This window comes from Hyla sarda, chromosome 9, assembly GCF_029499605.1.
Source record: "Hyla sarda isolate aHylSar1 chromosome 9, aHylSar1.hap1, whole genome shotgun sequence".
NCBI lineage: Eukaryota > Metazoa > Chordata > Amphibia > Anura > Hylidae > Hyla > Hyla sarda.
Genome location: NC_079197.1, coordinates 156,680,559 through 156,698,151, shown reverse-complemented (window position 1 = coordinate 156,698,151; position 17,593 = coordinate 156,680,559). Strand labels below are relative to the sequence as shown.

Below are 17,593 nucleotides of genomic sequence, written 5' to 3'. Positions count from 1 at the left end.
AGAAGTTGGTCACGTGCACAGAAATACTTTCAGCCAAGAGCTAATCTAGGATTAGAAAAATAAATGTCGCCCATGCCCTCAAGTTGTTTGTGGTGCTACAATATGGCTTTATTCACTTCAATGAAACTGCAATACCACACACAAACTGAGGACAAGAGTGGCGCTGTTTAAAAAAAAAAAAGTAATGTTTTTGTAATCGTGGATAATCCTTTAAACATTTCACACCCAGGTATCCCATAAATGTATTTCCCTATACTTTTTTTTTACGATCATTTACGGTATATGTAGCTTTTTAGGGTCCAAAAAAAGAAAATGTTTATTTGGGTGTGTTGGTCTATTGTTGAAAATATCTTGATACTGGAGCTATTCTTAAAAGTGTTTTCATCTAAATATGATATGAAAATCCTATAAAACCTCTATACCATTGTACCCCCAACTCCCAGCCTGCCCTTACAGCCAATCGTGAACATTGTTCCATAGAATCGGATTGGAGTGAATCTACACACATATTGGGGGAGATTTATAAAAACCTGTGCAAAGGACAAGTTTACCAGTTGCCCATACCAGTCCCGCCATTGGATAGGGGATAAGATGTCTAGGGGCGGAGAACCCCTTTAAGCTTTGGGCTAACAGGCAGGGCTTCTATCCTTACATGCAAACAATTCATACTAGATAGGTACCCAATGTATACACCTATAGAACAAAGACATCATTATTACAAAATACCAACCTGTCTCCCCCTGAGGGAAATTACGTACGGATGGTCGCTTAACAACAAAATGCTGCGACCCCACAACAAAAATCTTATAGAGGGTGGCACTGTGGTTGATGAAGCTCTGGAGGAGACAAGGGGGCATCACATCCTTTAAGCCCTTCTCATTGAAAATCAAGGACATCTGCAAAACCAAACATAGAGACACATGGATTTAAGGAGGTGGGCAAGTTCTCCGGACATATAACTAGTAGTAAATACAGTTCTGTGTTGGGCTGTTCCTCTGTTATTTCTCCTGGAAATGTATAAACACACACACAAGGGGGTTACCATTTCCCTTGCCAATAGGGGGGTGCCCCATACACTAGTGTTTCCCAACCAGGGGGTCTCCATATGTTGCAAAACTACAGCTCAAAGCATGCCTGAACGGCCAAAGGCTGCCAAAGGCTGTCCAGGCATGCTGGGAGTTGTAGTTTTACAACATCTGGAGGCACCCTGGTTGGGACACACTGCCCTACACAGTATCATACCGTCAGCACTGGTCGGCAGTGGCAGAGTCTGTAAGGACACACCAGAGGGAATAGTACATGTGTTGTATGTCAGAATTACACTTGGAACTTATCTTTCTCATAAAAACATGATTATGGACAATGTAATGTGGTGGCCCAGTACAGGAGTTGCACCCCTTTACCCTTGCTGTCCTGTCTGGCGGACTCTATTTTGGTGTCCCTATAGTCCCTCTTTTATGTATGTCATACAAATGGTTAATTATACATTGTGTTGTCTATTATAATGTCATTATGCCGTTATGTGCCTTTAAATACTGTTACTAAGTGGTGAAACCAAGGAAGGTACCAGTGATCACGTGACTAATAGGGTGACCTATGGGACCCCTCAAGAGTCTCCCCTATATAAACCCTGGGAGGAGCTAGCTAGTCAGTCTAAGCTAAGCTGAGCCACAGTGAAGTCAAGTCCTGAGAGAGTGTCTGGTGTTCTGAGGAGACTTAAAGGGGTACTTCGGTGAAAACCTTTTTTCTTTTAAATCAACTGGTGCCAGAAAGTTGAACTGATTTGTAAATTACTTCTATTAAAAAATCTTAATCCTTCCTGTACTTATTAGCTGCTGAATACTACAGAGGAAATTCTTTTCTTTTTGGAATTCTCTCTGATGACATCACGACCACAGTGCTCTTTGCTGACATCATAATAATAACTCTTTTTTTTATTGTTGTCCTTAGTGGGATTTGAACCCAAGGCCCCAGTGCTGCTAGGCAGCAGTGCTAACCACTGAGCCACCATGCTGCCCTTTAGCATACATCTGCTATGCACGGTTGCTAAAATGGACAGAGATGTCAGCAGAGAGCACTGTGCTCGTGATGTCATCAGTGTTCCAAAAAGAAAGGAATTTCCTCTGTAGCATTCAGCAGCTAATAAGTACTGGAAGGATTAAGATTTTTTAATAGAAGCAATTTACAAATATATTTAACTTTCTGGCACCAGTTGATTTAAAAGAAAAAAGGTTTTCACCGGAGTACCCCTTTAAAGCCTACCACGCAGCCACGCTTCCACAAATTCAGTACCCCACAAGTGAACATCAAAACCTGGTAAGCTACATTCGGGGTGAAGTCAGTCAAGATCAGTCTGTATACAGTCAGCGTGGGCCTGCAGCAAATTGTCCAAATCCCCCAAGTCCCAGCGAGCCCTAGAGTCTCTGAAATCACTGGTCACCTTCTTGGAACTAACTGAGCTGTCAAGACTATTAACCCTGTCTACCTCAGAAAAGCTGCCGTTGTTCTGTAACTTGGCGTTGGGGTCATTATTTGCCCTGTGCCTAGCCCAGGGTCCAGCAGTATACCTTTGGGTGGTGAAGAGGTTAAATCACGCCCTGGCGTCAGGAACACAAGGGTTAATGTCATCTGCCCCCTAGGGTAATAACATCTGCCCTCATCACACCCTCACCTCAGTAATACAATAAAAGTACAGTCAACACCCACCTATAATTACCTGCAATAATCCAGTCACTTTACTACAAAAACGGGTTGCACAAGGCTAAAAAACATGGCTGCTTTCTTCCAAAAACAGTGGGACGGCTGTCCATGCATGATGTCTGATATTGTAGCTCAGCTCCATTGAAGTGCACAGGGCTGAGTTGTAATACCACATACAACCTGTGGAGAGATGTGGTGCTGTTTTTAGAAGAAAGCTTGGCAATGTTCAGAAGCCCCATAGAGAATGAATGGCATGCTGGACACACACGTGTGCTGTTCTCCCTCCATTTTCTTGATCAGTGGGGGGTCCCAGTGGTCAGACCCCCATCGATCAGCTTGTTGTCTTATATTCTGTAGATGGGGATTACTTTTGATATTTGGGAAACCCCTTTATGTTAATAGATGGGGCTCTTCTATTTTGGACCTTTGTCCATTACATTGGCAACAAAGAGTCTCTTGCTGTGGAGGGCTCCAAAGTCCATGTGTTATGTAGGCAGCCCATTGATTTCTTATCAGGCTTCCCCAGAGATTACAGATGATCCATGGGATTCCCGCTTTCATCAACTTTTTTTTAGAAGGACATGTCTATCAAAAAAGTCCCGTCCAAAGTGGAAAATCCCTGTTAACGGAGAAATCCATAGAAAATTAACTTATCCCCTATCCACAAGATAGGGGATAAGTATCTGATCATGGGGGTCTTAACACTGGGGTCCCCCACGATCTCTTGAACAGGCCCTGGCGCTCAGTAAGGAGTACGTGCTGCAGGTGTCACACACTCCATTCATTTCTATGGGAGAAGACCCAAGTACAGCACTTGGGCATCATCGGCGCTCCCATAGAAATTAATGGGGCACGTGCCGTCTACCGGTAGATGTCACACGCTCCTCACTTAGAGAGTCGGGGTCCCGTCCAGGAAATTGTGGGGGTTGCAGCGGTCAGGCCCCCCCACGATCAGCTACTTACAAGTTAATTTTCCCTGGAGTTCTCCTTTAAAGGGGTACTCCGGTGAAAACCTTTTTTCTTTTAAATCAACTGGTGCCAGAAAGTTAAATATATTTGTAAATTACTTCTATTAAAAAATCTTAATCCTTCCAGTACTTATTAGCTGCTGAATGCTACAGAGGAAATTCCTTTCTTTTTGGAACACTGATGACATCACAAGCACAGTGCTCTCTGCTGACATCTCTGTCCATTTTAGCAACCGTGCATAGCAGATGTATGCTAAAGGGCAGCATGGTGGCTCAGTGGTTAGCACTGCTGCCTTGCAGCACTGGTGCCTTGGGTTCAAATCCCACTAAGGACAACAATAAAAAAAGAGTTATTATTATTATAATGATGTCAGCAAAGAGCACTGTGGTCGTGATGTCATCAGAGAGAATTCCAAAAAGAAAAGAATTTCCTCTGTAGTATTCAGCAGCTAATAAGTACAGGAAGGATTAAGATTTTTTAATAGAAATAATTTACAAATATGTTTAACTTTCTGGCACCAGTTGATTTAAAAGAAAAAAAGGTTTTCACCGGAGTACCCCTTTAAGTCCTACAAGTTATTGTAAGTCTTGTATTTTGGCAGCAGAGGACATGTGTCACAATTCTAAGCCCGTGAACCCCTACAGTATAACCAAGCTGTCAAGTTTGACATTAACCAACATGTATGGTTAAAGGCAAAGGTTGTGCATGGTCAAAGCAGTCAACAGGGTGGTCCACAGAACCGCAAAATGTGCCGCAACAAATACATAGTAATACAAACCTCATGTGAGCGCGGTCCGTGAGCCACCCGGGTTTTGCAAACTACAAGAGAAGAAACATAAGATGGAAATTATAAAGGATGATAAAACTTTTGATCTTATCTTGAAAATTAAAATTGTTCATTTATACAGTATGTCCTAAATATTCTCCATCTTGGTTGGAAGTTCTTATAACCTCCACCATACCCAACCCAATTCTCCTTCCATCTGTACTATAAGTTGCTTTTCGCTTATATAAATAAAGTCATACTAATGCTAGTATTATTTATGTGTTGAAAATTATTTATATTTGATGCTTTTTGGTTGCACCCATACTCTGTAAGTAAATTGGTGTAAGGATCACGGCAGGTGGTGGATCTTCTTGGCCTGTGTGGATGATGATGTGAGCTGTGCCAGGGAGCGGAGTCTAAGGTGCCACTGGTTTTCACCAGAGCCCGACGCAAAGTGGGATGGTCTTGCTGCGGCAGGCGGCACCCAAGTCGCTACCCCTGGCACGACTCTTCCACACAGGTTGCTGGGATGTGGTGTGGCACAAAAGAAAACTGGCAAGACAAGGTCAAGGTAGCAGTAGGTCAGGGCAGGCGGCACAGGTGCAGGGTCAAGAACAGAACAAGGATCTGGGACACGGATATCAGGAACACAGAAACACAGTATGCTTTCACTAGGGCACAAGGCAACAAAGAGTACTGGCCCTTTAAAGTACTGGCCCTTGTAAGAGCTCCGGCGCGCCCTAGGAGGCGGGGGCACACGTGCCGGGGCTGCGGGAACAGAAAGACCAGGGAGGTAAATGAAGGGCTGGGATTCACAGCGGGGACATGATAAGAGAGCGCTCACGGTCAGCGTGTCTGGCCGGAGCACAGATGTTACAATTGGTCAATACAGGGAGGTCTTCTGTTCTATAAACCCATCTCTTGGCCAGAGTGGAGAGTTGTTACAAAGAGTCTCTTTTTTTTGATGGACCTGCTCTGTTCTTCATTACACAATCAATTACACAATCATATTGATTTGCATGGACACTGTGAAATGTTCTATCTTCCCTTAGGTGGCGCTGCACGGAAATTAGACACTTAGTGCTCTAGTTAATAATGGCTTGGGGTCCCAGCAGTAGGATGCTTTATGATCGGCTTATTGTCAAGAGATCCTTGTTTCAAGTGAAAATAGTCCAGAAGGAAGACCCCTTTAAATATGGGATTGGGTCTAAAGGGGTACTCCACTGGGCAGTGTTGGGAACATTTAGTTCCGAACGCTGTGTGCGTGCTGCGGGGGTCGGCCATGCCCCCTCGTGATTGAGGGGACATGGCTTGATGTCACGAGGGGGCGTGGCCGAACCCCGCATCGCACACACAGCATTCGGAACACTGCCCTGTGGAGTACCTCTTTTAACCCAATACCATATTTAAAGGGGTCTTCCTTCTTTACCCCTTTAAAGATGTTGTCTGAGTTACAAAGCCAAAAAGGGAATAAATAGAGATGGGAACCTTCTAGCAAAACAATATCGTCCAAAGTGGACACTTCCTTTAAAAACAGAAGATGTATATTCACAGGGTACAGTATATTCACACTACAGTATATTCACACTACAGTATATTCACAGGGTACAGTATATTCACAGGGTACAGTATATTCACACTACAGTATATTCACAGGGTACAGTATATTCACACTACAGTATATTCACAGGGTACAGTATATTCACACTACAGTATATTCACAGGGTACAGTATATTCACAGGGTACAGTATATTCACACTACAGTATATTCACAGGGTACAGTATATTCACACTACAGTATATTCACAGGGTACAGTATATTCACAGGGTACAGTATATTCACAGGGTACAGTATATTCACAGGGTACAGTATATTCACACTACAGTATATTCACAGGGTACAGTATATTCACACTACAGTATAAAACATTAAAAATCAACGTCCCATCGACTTATGAGATTTTACTATCAGATTTCTGTGGAAAATTGAACCTTGTTCATAATTGAAGATTAGCTCTATTTTCTTCTTTATGCTTTATGCTGCTGCGCTCCCTTTCTCATAGACGTCCCCCCATAGTCCAGATTCATTCCTTTTTTATTAAAATGACCTTTCTGTACCTCAGATAAGCGGGATTCATAAAACGGGCGCTGCAATGTTTTATAGCTCTGGGTTACTTTACATGTAAAGCCTCACCGCACAGTATGACGCCCTGTACTCAGAGGGTGAGTCCAAACTGCAGGTACAGGGCTGAAAATAATATATATATATATATATATATATATATATATATATATATACACTGCTTAGGATTCCCCATATATATGTGCTGAAAAACCTGCATATGGGCTTAACCTTATGGTATATTGTTGTCTATTATACGGCACCGTATACTGGTATTATCTACTTGTATAACTCCTCTTATAGCACAGTATCACCCTTCTTATAGCACAGTATCACTCCTCTTTTAGCACAGTATCACCCCTCTTATAGCACAGTATTACCCTTCTTATAGCACAGTATCACCCCTCTTATAGCACAGTATCACCCTTCTTATAGCACAGTATCACTACTCTTATAGCACAGTATCACCCCTCTTATAGCACAGTATTACCCTTCTTATAGCACAGTATCACTACTCTTATAGCACAGTATCACCCTTCTTATAGCACAGTATCACTACTCTTATAGCACAGTATCACCCCTCTTATAGCACAGTATTACCCTTCTTATAGCACAGTATCACTACTCTTATAGCACAGTATCACCCATCTTATAGCACAGTATCACCCCTCTTATAGTACAGTATCACCCATCTTATAGCACAGTATTACCCTTCTTATAGCACAGTATCACTACTCTTATAGCACAGTATCACTACTCTTATAGCACAGTATCACCCCTCTTATAGCACAGTATCACCCCTCTTATAGCACAGTATCACCACACATATGTTTATTATGATTCTGTACTGTTTTTGCAGTCATTGATATAAGGTATTGAAGATACGCTGACCCTGTGTTGTGATGACTGTGATATGTTGCTGTTGGTTGTATACACTTTAGTGTGACACATATGATTGGAATCTGTATATAAATATTAACAACAGTGTTACTTGTATACATGGTAGAAATTGTCTGGTGACGCCAGTGCTCATACCTCACCCTGACACTGGGGCACACCTAAAGAACTTTGCACCTTCAGTCTGAATGACCTGGTACCAGAGATAAAGAGCAATTAAAGCAGGGAGGGGGCGCCACCACCCTGTACCCACAAGGCAGCAAATACAGCCAGTCTCTTAGAGATCAGGAACCCTCTACAGACAGGTGGGCAGACAGTGTTACCTGGGACTGGCAGGGAATGTCACCCGTCAAAAAGGGATATTTGTTTTATTATGTCATGCAACCTTCCCTCAATAGGCGCATAGTTAACCCTTCCCTTAATAACTCAATAGGTGCATAGTTAATCCTTCCATTAATAGCTCAGTAGGCAGGAGTACCCGTATTAGTCCAGTGATGCAAAAAGCAAAATCATCGGTAGTTGCAGTATATTGTAATGCCTTTTTTATTGGACTAACAAGATTATGTAGAGAAGCTTTCGGGATTCCTCCCTTTATCAAGTCATAAGCATTTCTGAGCTCACAAGGAGAAAACACACGTTCTATCTCACAAAATATGCAGGGGTTAAAACAACATATGTGGAGAATGGACATTAAGTTGGGCCATAAATTGTATAGCTATAGGACGATGGACTACAGATAAGGATGAGGGGGGGCTGGAGAGCAGAGGTGAGAATGGTGAACACGCTGGACAGAGGAGAAAGAACAATTTTACTACAGAACCATAGACTGAAGATAAGACTAAGACAGGGGAGGGGGAGCAGGGGTGTGATGGTGTTAGAGCAGGGAGAGGGAAGACAGTTTAGCAAAGGTTATAAGAAATTTTGATAATGGGATAAGAAGCTTAAATCCACATTAAGTCCTCTGTTCTTGGAGTTATAAAGAACTATCATTTTGGCTTTAAATGTCTTTCTTTCCTGGGTGTTCTTGAAGTTTCCTTTCAGGATCTTGATTTTGAGGTCCTGTAGGGAGTGACCTGTTTGGGTGAAATGGTGTCCAACTGGGGTGCAATAGTCCTTTTCTCTATGGTTGTTGATGGACGATCTGTGGAGGTTCATCCTTGTATTGAGTGGCTGACTGGTCTCACCAATGTAACATCCCAGGTCACACTTGGTGCATTGTATCATGTAGACTACATTCTCTGTGGTGCAGGAGTATTGTCCCTTGATGTTGTATGTCTTGTTGTTGTGGCCTCAGAATTTGTGCAGATGTGTTGACAGAGTTTACAGCGCGGTTTGGTGCAGGGTTTGGTCCCATTGTCTATATCTGATGTTTCTGTGGGTAGTTTCCTATTGACCAGCTTTTGTTTTAAGTTGGGTGGTTGTCTGAAGGCCAAGATGGGTGGTTCAGGAAAGATTTGCTTTAACACCTCATCTTCTGCTAATATTGGCTGTAGGTCCTTGATGATTTTGCTTATTTCCTCAAGGGTGGGATTGTATGTGGTTACCAGTGGTATGCGTGATGAGGTTTGTTTCTCTCTGTATTGCAGCAGGTGTTCACGTGGTGCTTGTAGAGCAGAGTGGATTTTCTTATGGATGGTCCTTGGTTTGTAACCTTTTTGTTTAAATTTCTCAGCTAACGTTTGTAGATGTCTCTGTCATCAGGGTTGGCGCAGATGCGGTGGTACCGGATGGCTTGGCTGTATATGATGCCTTTCTTGGTGTGGGACGGATGTGAACTTGAATTGTGTAGATAGCTGGATCGGTCTGTGGGTTTTCTGTATACAGATGTCTGTATTGTGTCCTTGTTTATAGTTACAGTGGTGTCCAGAAAGTTTACACTTTCTGTAGAGAAGTCCATTTTGAGTTTGATGGATGGATTAAATGTGTTGAAGGCATCATGAAATTGTTTGAGTTTATCCTCTCCTTCAGTCCAAACAATGAAAATATCATCAATGTATCTGTAGTATCTGTAGGGTTTGTGAATTTGGGTATTCAGGAATCGCTCTTCAAGGTCAGCCATGAACAGATTGGCATATTGTGGTGCCATCTTGGTCCCCATAGCAGTTCCCATCATCTGTAGGTATATTTCACTGTTAAAGCTGAAGTAGTTGTGTGTGAGAATGAATTCTATAAGTTTGGTGATGATATGAGGGCTGTATTTCTGGTTGTATTTCTGGTTGCTGCCTCAGATCATCACCAAACTTATAGAATTCATTCTCACACACAACTACTTCAGCTTTAACAGTGAAATATACCTACAGATGATGGGAACTGCTATGGGGACCAGGATGGCACCACAATATGCCAATCTGTTCATGGCTGACTTTGAAGAGCGATTCCTGAATACCCAAATTCACAAACCCTACAGATACTACAGATACATTGATGATATTTTCATTGTTTGGACTGAAGGAGAGGATAAACTCAAACAATTTCATGATGCCTTCAACACATTTAATCCATCCATCAAACTCAAATTGGACTTCTCTACAGAAAGTGTAAACTTTCTGGACACCACTGTAACTATAAACAAGGACACAATACAGACATCTGTATACAGAAAACCCACAGACCGATCCAGCTATCTACACAATTCAAGTTCACATCCGCCCCACACCAAGAAAGGCATCATATACAGCCAAGCCATCCGGTACCACCGCATCTGCTCCAACCCTGATGACAGAGACATCTACAAACGCTAGCTGAGAAATTTAAACAAAAAGGTTACAAACCAAGGACCATCCATAAGAAAATCCACTCTGCTCTTCAAACACCACGTGAACACCTGCTGCAATACAGAGAGAAACAAACCTCATCACGCATACCACTGGTAACCACATACAATCCCACCCTTGAGGAAATACGCAAAATCATCAAGGACCTACAGCCAATATTAGCAGAAGATGAGGTGTTAAAGCAAATCTTTCCTGAACCACCCATCTTGGCCTTCAGACAACCACCCTACCTAAAACAAAAGCTGGTCAATAGGAAACTACCCACAGACACATCAGATACAGACAATGGGACCAAACCCTGCGCCAAACCGCGCTGTAAACTCTGTCAACACATCTGCACAAATTCTGAGGCCTCCCACAACAACAAGACATAAAACATCAAGGGACAATACTCCTGCACCACAGAGAATGTAGTCTACATGATACAATGCACCAAGTGTGACCTGGGATGTTACATTGGTGAGACCAGTCAGCCACTCAATAAAAGGATGAACCTCCACAGATCGTCCATCAACAACCATAGAGAAAAGGACTATTGCACCCCAGTTGGACACCATTTCACCCAAACAGGTCACTCCCTACAGGACCTCAAAATCAAGATCCTGAAAGGAAACTTCAAGAGCACGCAGGAAAGAAATACATATGAAGCCAAAATGATAGTTCTTTATAACTCCAAGAACAGAGGACTTAATGTGGATTTAAGCTTCTTATCCCATTATCAAAATTTCCTATAACCTTTGCTAAACTGTCTTCCCTCTCCCTGCTCTAACACCATTACACCCCTGCTCCCCCTCCCCTGTCTTAGTCTTATCTTCAGTCTATGGTTCTGTAATAAAATTGTCCTTTCTCCTCTGTCCAGCATGATCACCATTCTCACCTCTGCTCCCCCCCCCCCCCCCCCCACATCCTTATCTGTATCTATCGTCCTATAGCTATACAATTTATGGCCCAACTTAATGTCCATTCTCCACATATGTTGTTTTAACCCCGGCATATTTTGTGAGATAGAAAGTGTGTTTTCTCCTTGTGAGATCAGAAATGCTTATGACTTGATAAAGGGAGGAATCCCGAAAGCTTCTCTACATAATCTTGTTAGTCCAATAAAAAAGGTATTACAAGATACTGCAACTACCGATGATTTTGCTTTTTGCATTAATAGCTCAATATTCACATAGTTAACCCTTCCCTCAATAGCTCAGTAGGTGCATAGTTAACCCTTCCCTCAATATGCACCTTGGGAACCCTTCCCTCAATAGCTCAATAGGTGCATATGGAATGTCCTAGTACAGGACATGGTCCTCTACTACCCTTAGGTCCTGTCAGATTGAGACCCTCAGTGACCTAGGGGCTGCCCTGCAGGGTCTCCCCCTGTTTCCAGAATGTTGTGTATACTGCTTTAATGTATAGACAGGATCCTAATGTATAGATAGAGCACAGGACCTGTGAGAGGTTGTCTCAAGGACCTGTAAGTCTGTCATATGTTATGTTATGCAGTCACATGATTTGTTGTCACATGTTACCCAGAGAGCATCAGCTTAATCTATGACCCGCAGCTTGACCGATGGGCTTTAGTCCAGCCCCCACTATATAAAGGGGCGGCCATTGCAATTCACTTTCTTCTTTTCCTTTAATGAGAACCAGCCAGTACAGATGTCTCAGTGCTAGTGACCAGCATCTGGAAGGCCACAAAGCTACAGTCATTCCAGTAAGTCAAAAGTCTATGTCTGCTGTCTCTACAAGTAGTCAAGTCCTGCATATAGTCAAGCCTCAAGATAATTGTCTCAAGTCTATTACAAGTATAATTGGTCCAGCAAGCTGCGAGGTCCTTCTGTGTTCCTGGCCACCTCTCTGGGAATCTGGCCTAGCTGTGAAGATAATTCTATCTGTCTTACACTCAGTAAAGCCTCCGTTAAGCCATAACTGGTTGTGGACTCTCCTTTCCTTAACTAGCCATTGGAATAGCGGAGATACAGTTCGTGGGGTTCCAGTACCCAAAAACCACTCTGGCATCATGGACACTAGGGGTTAACAACATCTGGCCCCAGGGGTTAATACCATCTGGCCCCACCACCTACACCGCTACATCCCATGGTCCCGCCATACACCGGTGGTCCACCACACATAGTTAACCCTTCCCTTGATAGCTGCTTAGTTAAGCCTTCCCTTAAAGGGGTACTCCGCCCCTAGACATCTTATCTTCTATCCAATAGATAAGGGATAAGATGTCTGATTGCGGGGGTCCCGCTGCTGGGGACCCCCTTGATCTCGGCTGCAGCACCCCTCTGTCATTACCGCACAGAGCAAACTCGCTCCATGCGGAGCCGTGATGTCACGATGCTCCGGCCCCTGTATTGCCCGCCATTACGCACAGAGTGAGTTTGCTCTGTGCAGTAAATACAGAGGGGTGCTGCAGCCGAGATCACAGGGGTCCCCAGCAGTGGGACCCCCACAATCAGACATCTTATCCCCTAAGATGTCTATGGATGGAGTACCCCTTTAATAGCTCAATAGGTGCATAGTTAACCCTTCCCTCAATAGCTCAATAGGTGCATGGTTAACCCTTCCCTCAATAGCTCAATAGGTGCATAGTTAACCCTTCCCTCAATAAGTAAGAAGTTAATCCTTCCCTTAATAGCTCAATAGATGCATAGTTAACCCTTCCCTATATAGATGCATAGTTAACCCTTCCCTATATAGATGCATAGTTAACCTTTCCCTTAATAGGTGCATAGTTAATCCTTCCCTTAATAGCTCAATAGATGCATAGTTCACCCTTCCCTATATAGATGCATAGTTAACCCTTCTCTCCATAGGCGTACAGTTAACCCTTCCCTCAATAGATGCATAGTAAACTGTCCCACAGTAGGTGTGTGGTTAACTCTTGCCTATCTAGTTTACAATGTGCCTCAATTCCTTTGTGGCTGAGCGGCTGCCATCTCTAATCCAATCTGCAAACCTTGCTGCTACTAAGTCCACACATCCATGCAGGGTTAGGCTATATTAACATGGAAAAAATTTTGCATGCTGAATTCCGCACGGATTCCGCATCAAATTATAGACCAATGGACTTCAATGGGATTCCGCCGTTGGCTATCCGGGCATGCTTAGAGTTGGAGTTTTGCAACGGCTGGAGGTCCACAGTTTGGAGACCACTGCTCTATGGGATATACTGTGTTCTCTGTACTTCTAAAAAATATATTCATGAATAGGCATCCTTACTGATAGGGAAGGTAAGTCGTTCTCTAACCAAAGCCACCACGTCACTTCGTTTGGACATCAGCTCCACACATGGAGGGGAGAACACAGCGCTGACCCCTGCAGAAAATAGAGACTGGTTAATAGGAATGACACTGCCCATATCTGCATTATTGCTGATACACCAAATCAATACGCAGTACTGGCTCATCTTTATGCCACCTTGACTTCTTCTACAGCCTTATGTTTGATGTTATTCTTATTCTATATTACCTTAGATCAAGACGTCTTGAATCAAATTTAAAGGGGTACTCCGGTGAAAAACTTTTTTTGTAAATGAACTGGTACCAGAAAGTTAAACAGATTTGTAAATTACTTCTATTAAAAAATCTTAATCCTTCCTGTACTACTTAGCTGCTGAATAATACAGAGGAAATTCTTTTCCGTTTGAAACACAGAGCTGTCTGCTTACATCATGAGCACAGTGCTCTCTGCTGACATCTCTGTCCATTTTAGGGACTTCTCAGAGTAAAAGGAAATCCCTATAGCAAACATATGCTGTTCTGGACAATTCCTAAAATGGACAGAGATGTCAGCAGAGAGCACTGTGCTCATGATGTCAGCAGAGAGCTCTGTGTTTCAAAAAGAAAAGAATTTCCGCTGTAGTATTCAGCAGCTAATAAGTACAGGAAGGATTAAGATTTTTTAATAGAAGTAATTTACAAATCTGTTTAACTTTCTGGAACCAGTTGATTTAAAGAAAGAAAAAAAAAAGGTTTTCACCGGAGTACCCCTTTAAAGGGTACTTTGGAAATAAAAGGTTTTCAAATCAACTGGTGCCAGAAAGTTATACAGATTTGTAAATTTAAGCCAAGGTTGGGGGCACTTTGCCTATATATAACCGAGGTTACTGGAAAGGTAAACTCCAATAACCCAGGAGTGTTTAATAAATGAAAATAAAAATAATATTCCAGTCCTCTAGGTTATATATTTAAAATGTATTAAAATAAGAATATAATATAACATAAGTAGCGTGTGGAATCGCAGGGCCCTTGTGTCCCACAACAGCCTAAGTATTACATAAAAGTATTCATCTAATATACTGTAATAAAATATAATGGTTTAGTATTATATTTTAGAGTATGATCAAATCCCCATAGCAAACCTCTCCTGCTCTGGAGAGTTCCTGACATGGACAGAGGTGTCAGCAGAGAGCACTGTGCTCAGAATGGAAAGAAGCATAACGGTTGATAACGGCTTGTGGACGAAACGCGTCCTGTGTGTCGCTTTATGTGTGAATAAACACTGAAAGATTTTGCAAGCAATCTGTGAGTGCCGAGACCTCAATTTCTACAGACTGGAAAGAAGTACTGGAAGGATTAATATTTTTAAATAGAAGACATTTACAAATCTGTTAAACTTTCTGGCACCTGCGGATTTGAAAGCATTTTGTTTTCCTTCGGAGTTCTCCTTTAAGGTACCCATATACATTAGATAGAAGTGAGCTGATCATTGAACAACAGTTATGGAAAAAATCACATTGATGAAATATTGTTTTGCCAATACAACTAGAGATGAGCGAACTTAAAGTAAATTCGATTTGTCACGAACTTCTCGGCTCGGCAGTTGATGACTTATCCTGCGTAAATTAGTTCAGCCTTCAGGTGCTCCGGTGGCCTGGAAAAGGTGGATACAGTCCTAGGAAAGAGTCTCCTAGGAATGTATCCACCTTTTCCAGCCCACCGTAGCACCGGAAAGCTGAACTAATTTATGCAGGAAGAGTCATCAACTGCCGAGCCGAGAAGTTCGTGACGAATCGAATTTACTGTAAGTTTGCTCATCTCTAAATACAACCATACATTCTCTATAATATTGTCCATTACAGTAGTTCTAAGTGGCCATTTATAATCAATGAAAGAACAAACAATCATCCTGGAAACATTCTGATAAAAATGGGGAAGATTTATCAAAACCTGTGCAAAGGAAAAGTGGACCAGTTGCCCATAGCAACCAATCAGATCCCTTCTTTCATTTTTCAGAGGCCTTTTCAAAATGAAAGAAGCGATCTGATTGGTTGCTATGGGCAACTGGTCCCCTTTTCCTCTACACAGGGTTTGATAAATCTCCCCCATTGTTTCCTATCATCCAAAAGTGTCTTTCCTCACTCTGACAGTCTGCCATCTGTTGGCTAAAACAACATTCCTTGTTAAATTTTGCCCAACGAATGATCGTTTTGGATAAAATTGTCTATTTCTGTCAACTTTACTCTGTATGTGTATGGGAACCTTGAATCTACAGTAGGCATCCCATTTAAAGTCTATTGACTGCTGTGAACTGGACTGCAGAGAATGTATCCAGATCAAGACAGAAAGCTGCTGGGTTATTCATTTTTAGGGTAGGGGAACGCGTGCTGTATTTTTCTGCATATTTGCTGCTGCTTATTTTCCTACCCATTGAAGTCAATGGGTAGCAAAATCAGCTTCATATTTTGCAACCCATTGACTTCAATGGGTAGGAAAATATGCAGCAGCAAATACGCAGCAAAATAAGGCACGTGGGACCCTACCCTTATAAGCAGCGCCATAACTTTGTCCTGACGCCAAGTGCAACATGGACACCCTGTTAATAGCATGACCATAATATCACCTATAATGTATTTCTGTAAAGCCTGACATCATGTGATTGTGATTTTTGGTAACTTTGCCTCTGACCATGTTGTTGGGTCTCCAGGTTTCGTAGAAGGTGATACGACTGGAATCGGTCAAGAAGTGTGTGCACAGCAGGTAGAGGGTCCAGAAGGATGGTAAATGGATGAGTGTCCAGATAGACCTGTGAAAAGCAATACCAAAAAATATGGTGCTTAGGCCCGGTTCACATCTATTTTTTGCTGTAGTTGTAGGTATACGCTGGCATATCGGCAAAAAGTTATGCCGACATATACTTTAGCATATCCACAGCAGGCCCACTGAGTTTAATAGACCAAATGTAGACACTTACATGGGTTTCTGGGCAAAACCCATGGGTTTCTGGTGGACACCCCCGCCGATAAGCTGGTGCCGGAAGAAGTCGGCTTTGTTCACTGCAGAGTGGCCGGGCCTGGTTACTGCAGCTCAGTTCTTATTCACTGTGGGGTGTTGGCGCCTTGGCTGCATCATACACCAGATCGGCAGGGGTACAGGGTGCCAGCACCCTGTTGATGAGCGAATGAAGAATAGCCCATTAATTGTAGTTACCTTCCTTTAGGTGACTACATTTGATCTATTTTTGAAACTCAGAAGTGTGGTAGATGTAATTCGGTCAAGTAAACACAAAGGGCCCATCACGGGTATACCACAGTACACGGTGGCATACCTTTTTCTCACTATCCTGATATACAGCAAATACAGCTAAAATTTGTGAATGGGGTCTTACTCATTATTCACACCAAGACATAGATACCTTTAAAGACATAGATCCATTTTAGTTACCGGTTCTAGACTAGTCTATTGACCAAAATAGCTGCCAAGTTAATAAGTGACACTCAACACGTACATGTAACTTCAATATTTACACCTCGCTAATGTATACATCTAAAGAAAAATTAAAGGTGTGTGCCACTGTATGGCCAAGTTTACATTGAGCAGTACATATATTTATACACCCTTAATGTATACAACTTGGTCCTGCATGCCATTGGGCCATATTTTTAGTTTCTGCATTCTTCCTAAGTCTGAAGTCTTTCAATAATATAAATTTATTGTTTACTTTTATGGTTTTTACCTGAAGCCTCTGGACAAGGTGATGGGATGCCAGGTCCTGACCTGCTTCCACCAAGAGGTCCGACAACTTGTGGATAATGAGATCAAATGGCCCTTGGCTATTGAGGCACTTGGTGAGGTCAACCTGAAGACGAAACAATGGGAAAAACATTCTAGAAATTGATGGTGAGGCCGACAGAAATATAATTTAGACCCTAAAATTAGGCTGAGGGCTTACAACTTGGACATGTTTGGCCTTATGACAAACTGGTAGGATTTGTCATAATTCATTGACAATAAATGTTTGGCTCTTGTTTGACCAAATGTCATTAAAGGGGTAGTTCAGTGGTGAAAAACTTATCTTCTATCCTAAGGAGAGGGGATAAGTTTCAGATCACGGGGGGTCCGACCACTGGGGCCCTCTGCAATCTC

The 17,593-nt window shown here is 42.5% G+C and overlaps 1 protein-coding gene across 8 annotated transcripts in view; it reads right to left on the bottom strand.

The window, feature by feature from the left end:
- LOC130291454 (inositol-tetrakisphosphate 1-kinase-like) overlaps positions 1–17,593 on the bottom strand; it is a 236,600-nt gene that overhangs the window by 8,632 nt on the left and 210,375 nt on the right. For all 8 annotated transcript variants that reach the window (XM_056540189.1, XM_056540182.1, XM_056540184.1 and 5 more), the window contains 5 exons: positions 17,184–17,306; positions 16,136–16,253; positions 13,449–13,544; positions 4,448–4,488; positions 731–896 (listed from right to left, as the gene is read on the bottom strand). In XM_056540189.1, coding sequence (XP_056396164.1) covers positions 731–896; positions 4,448–4,488; positions 13,449–13,544; positions 16,136–16,253; positions 17,184–17,306 — 544 coding nt within the window. The remainder of the gene's footprint in view (positions 1–730; positions 897–4,447; positions 4,489–13,448; positions 13,545–16,135; positions 16,254–17,183; positions 17,307–17,593) is intronic.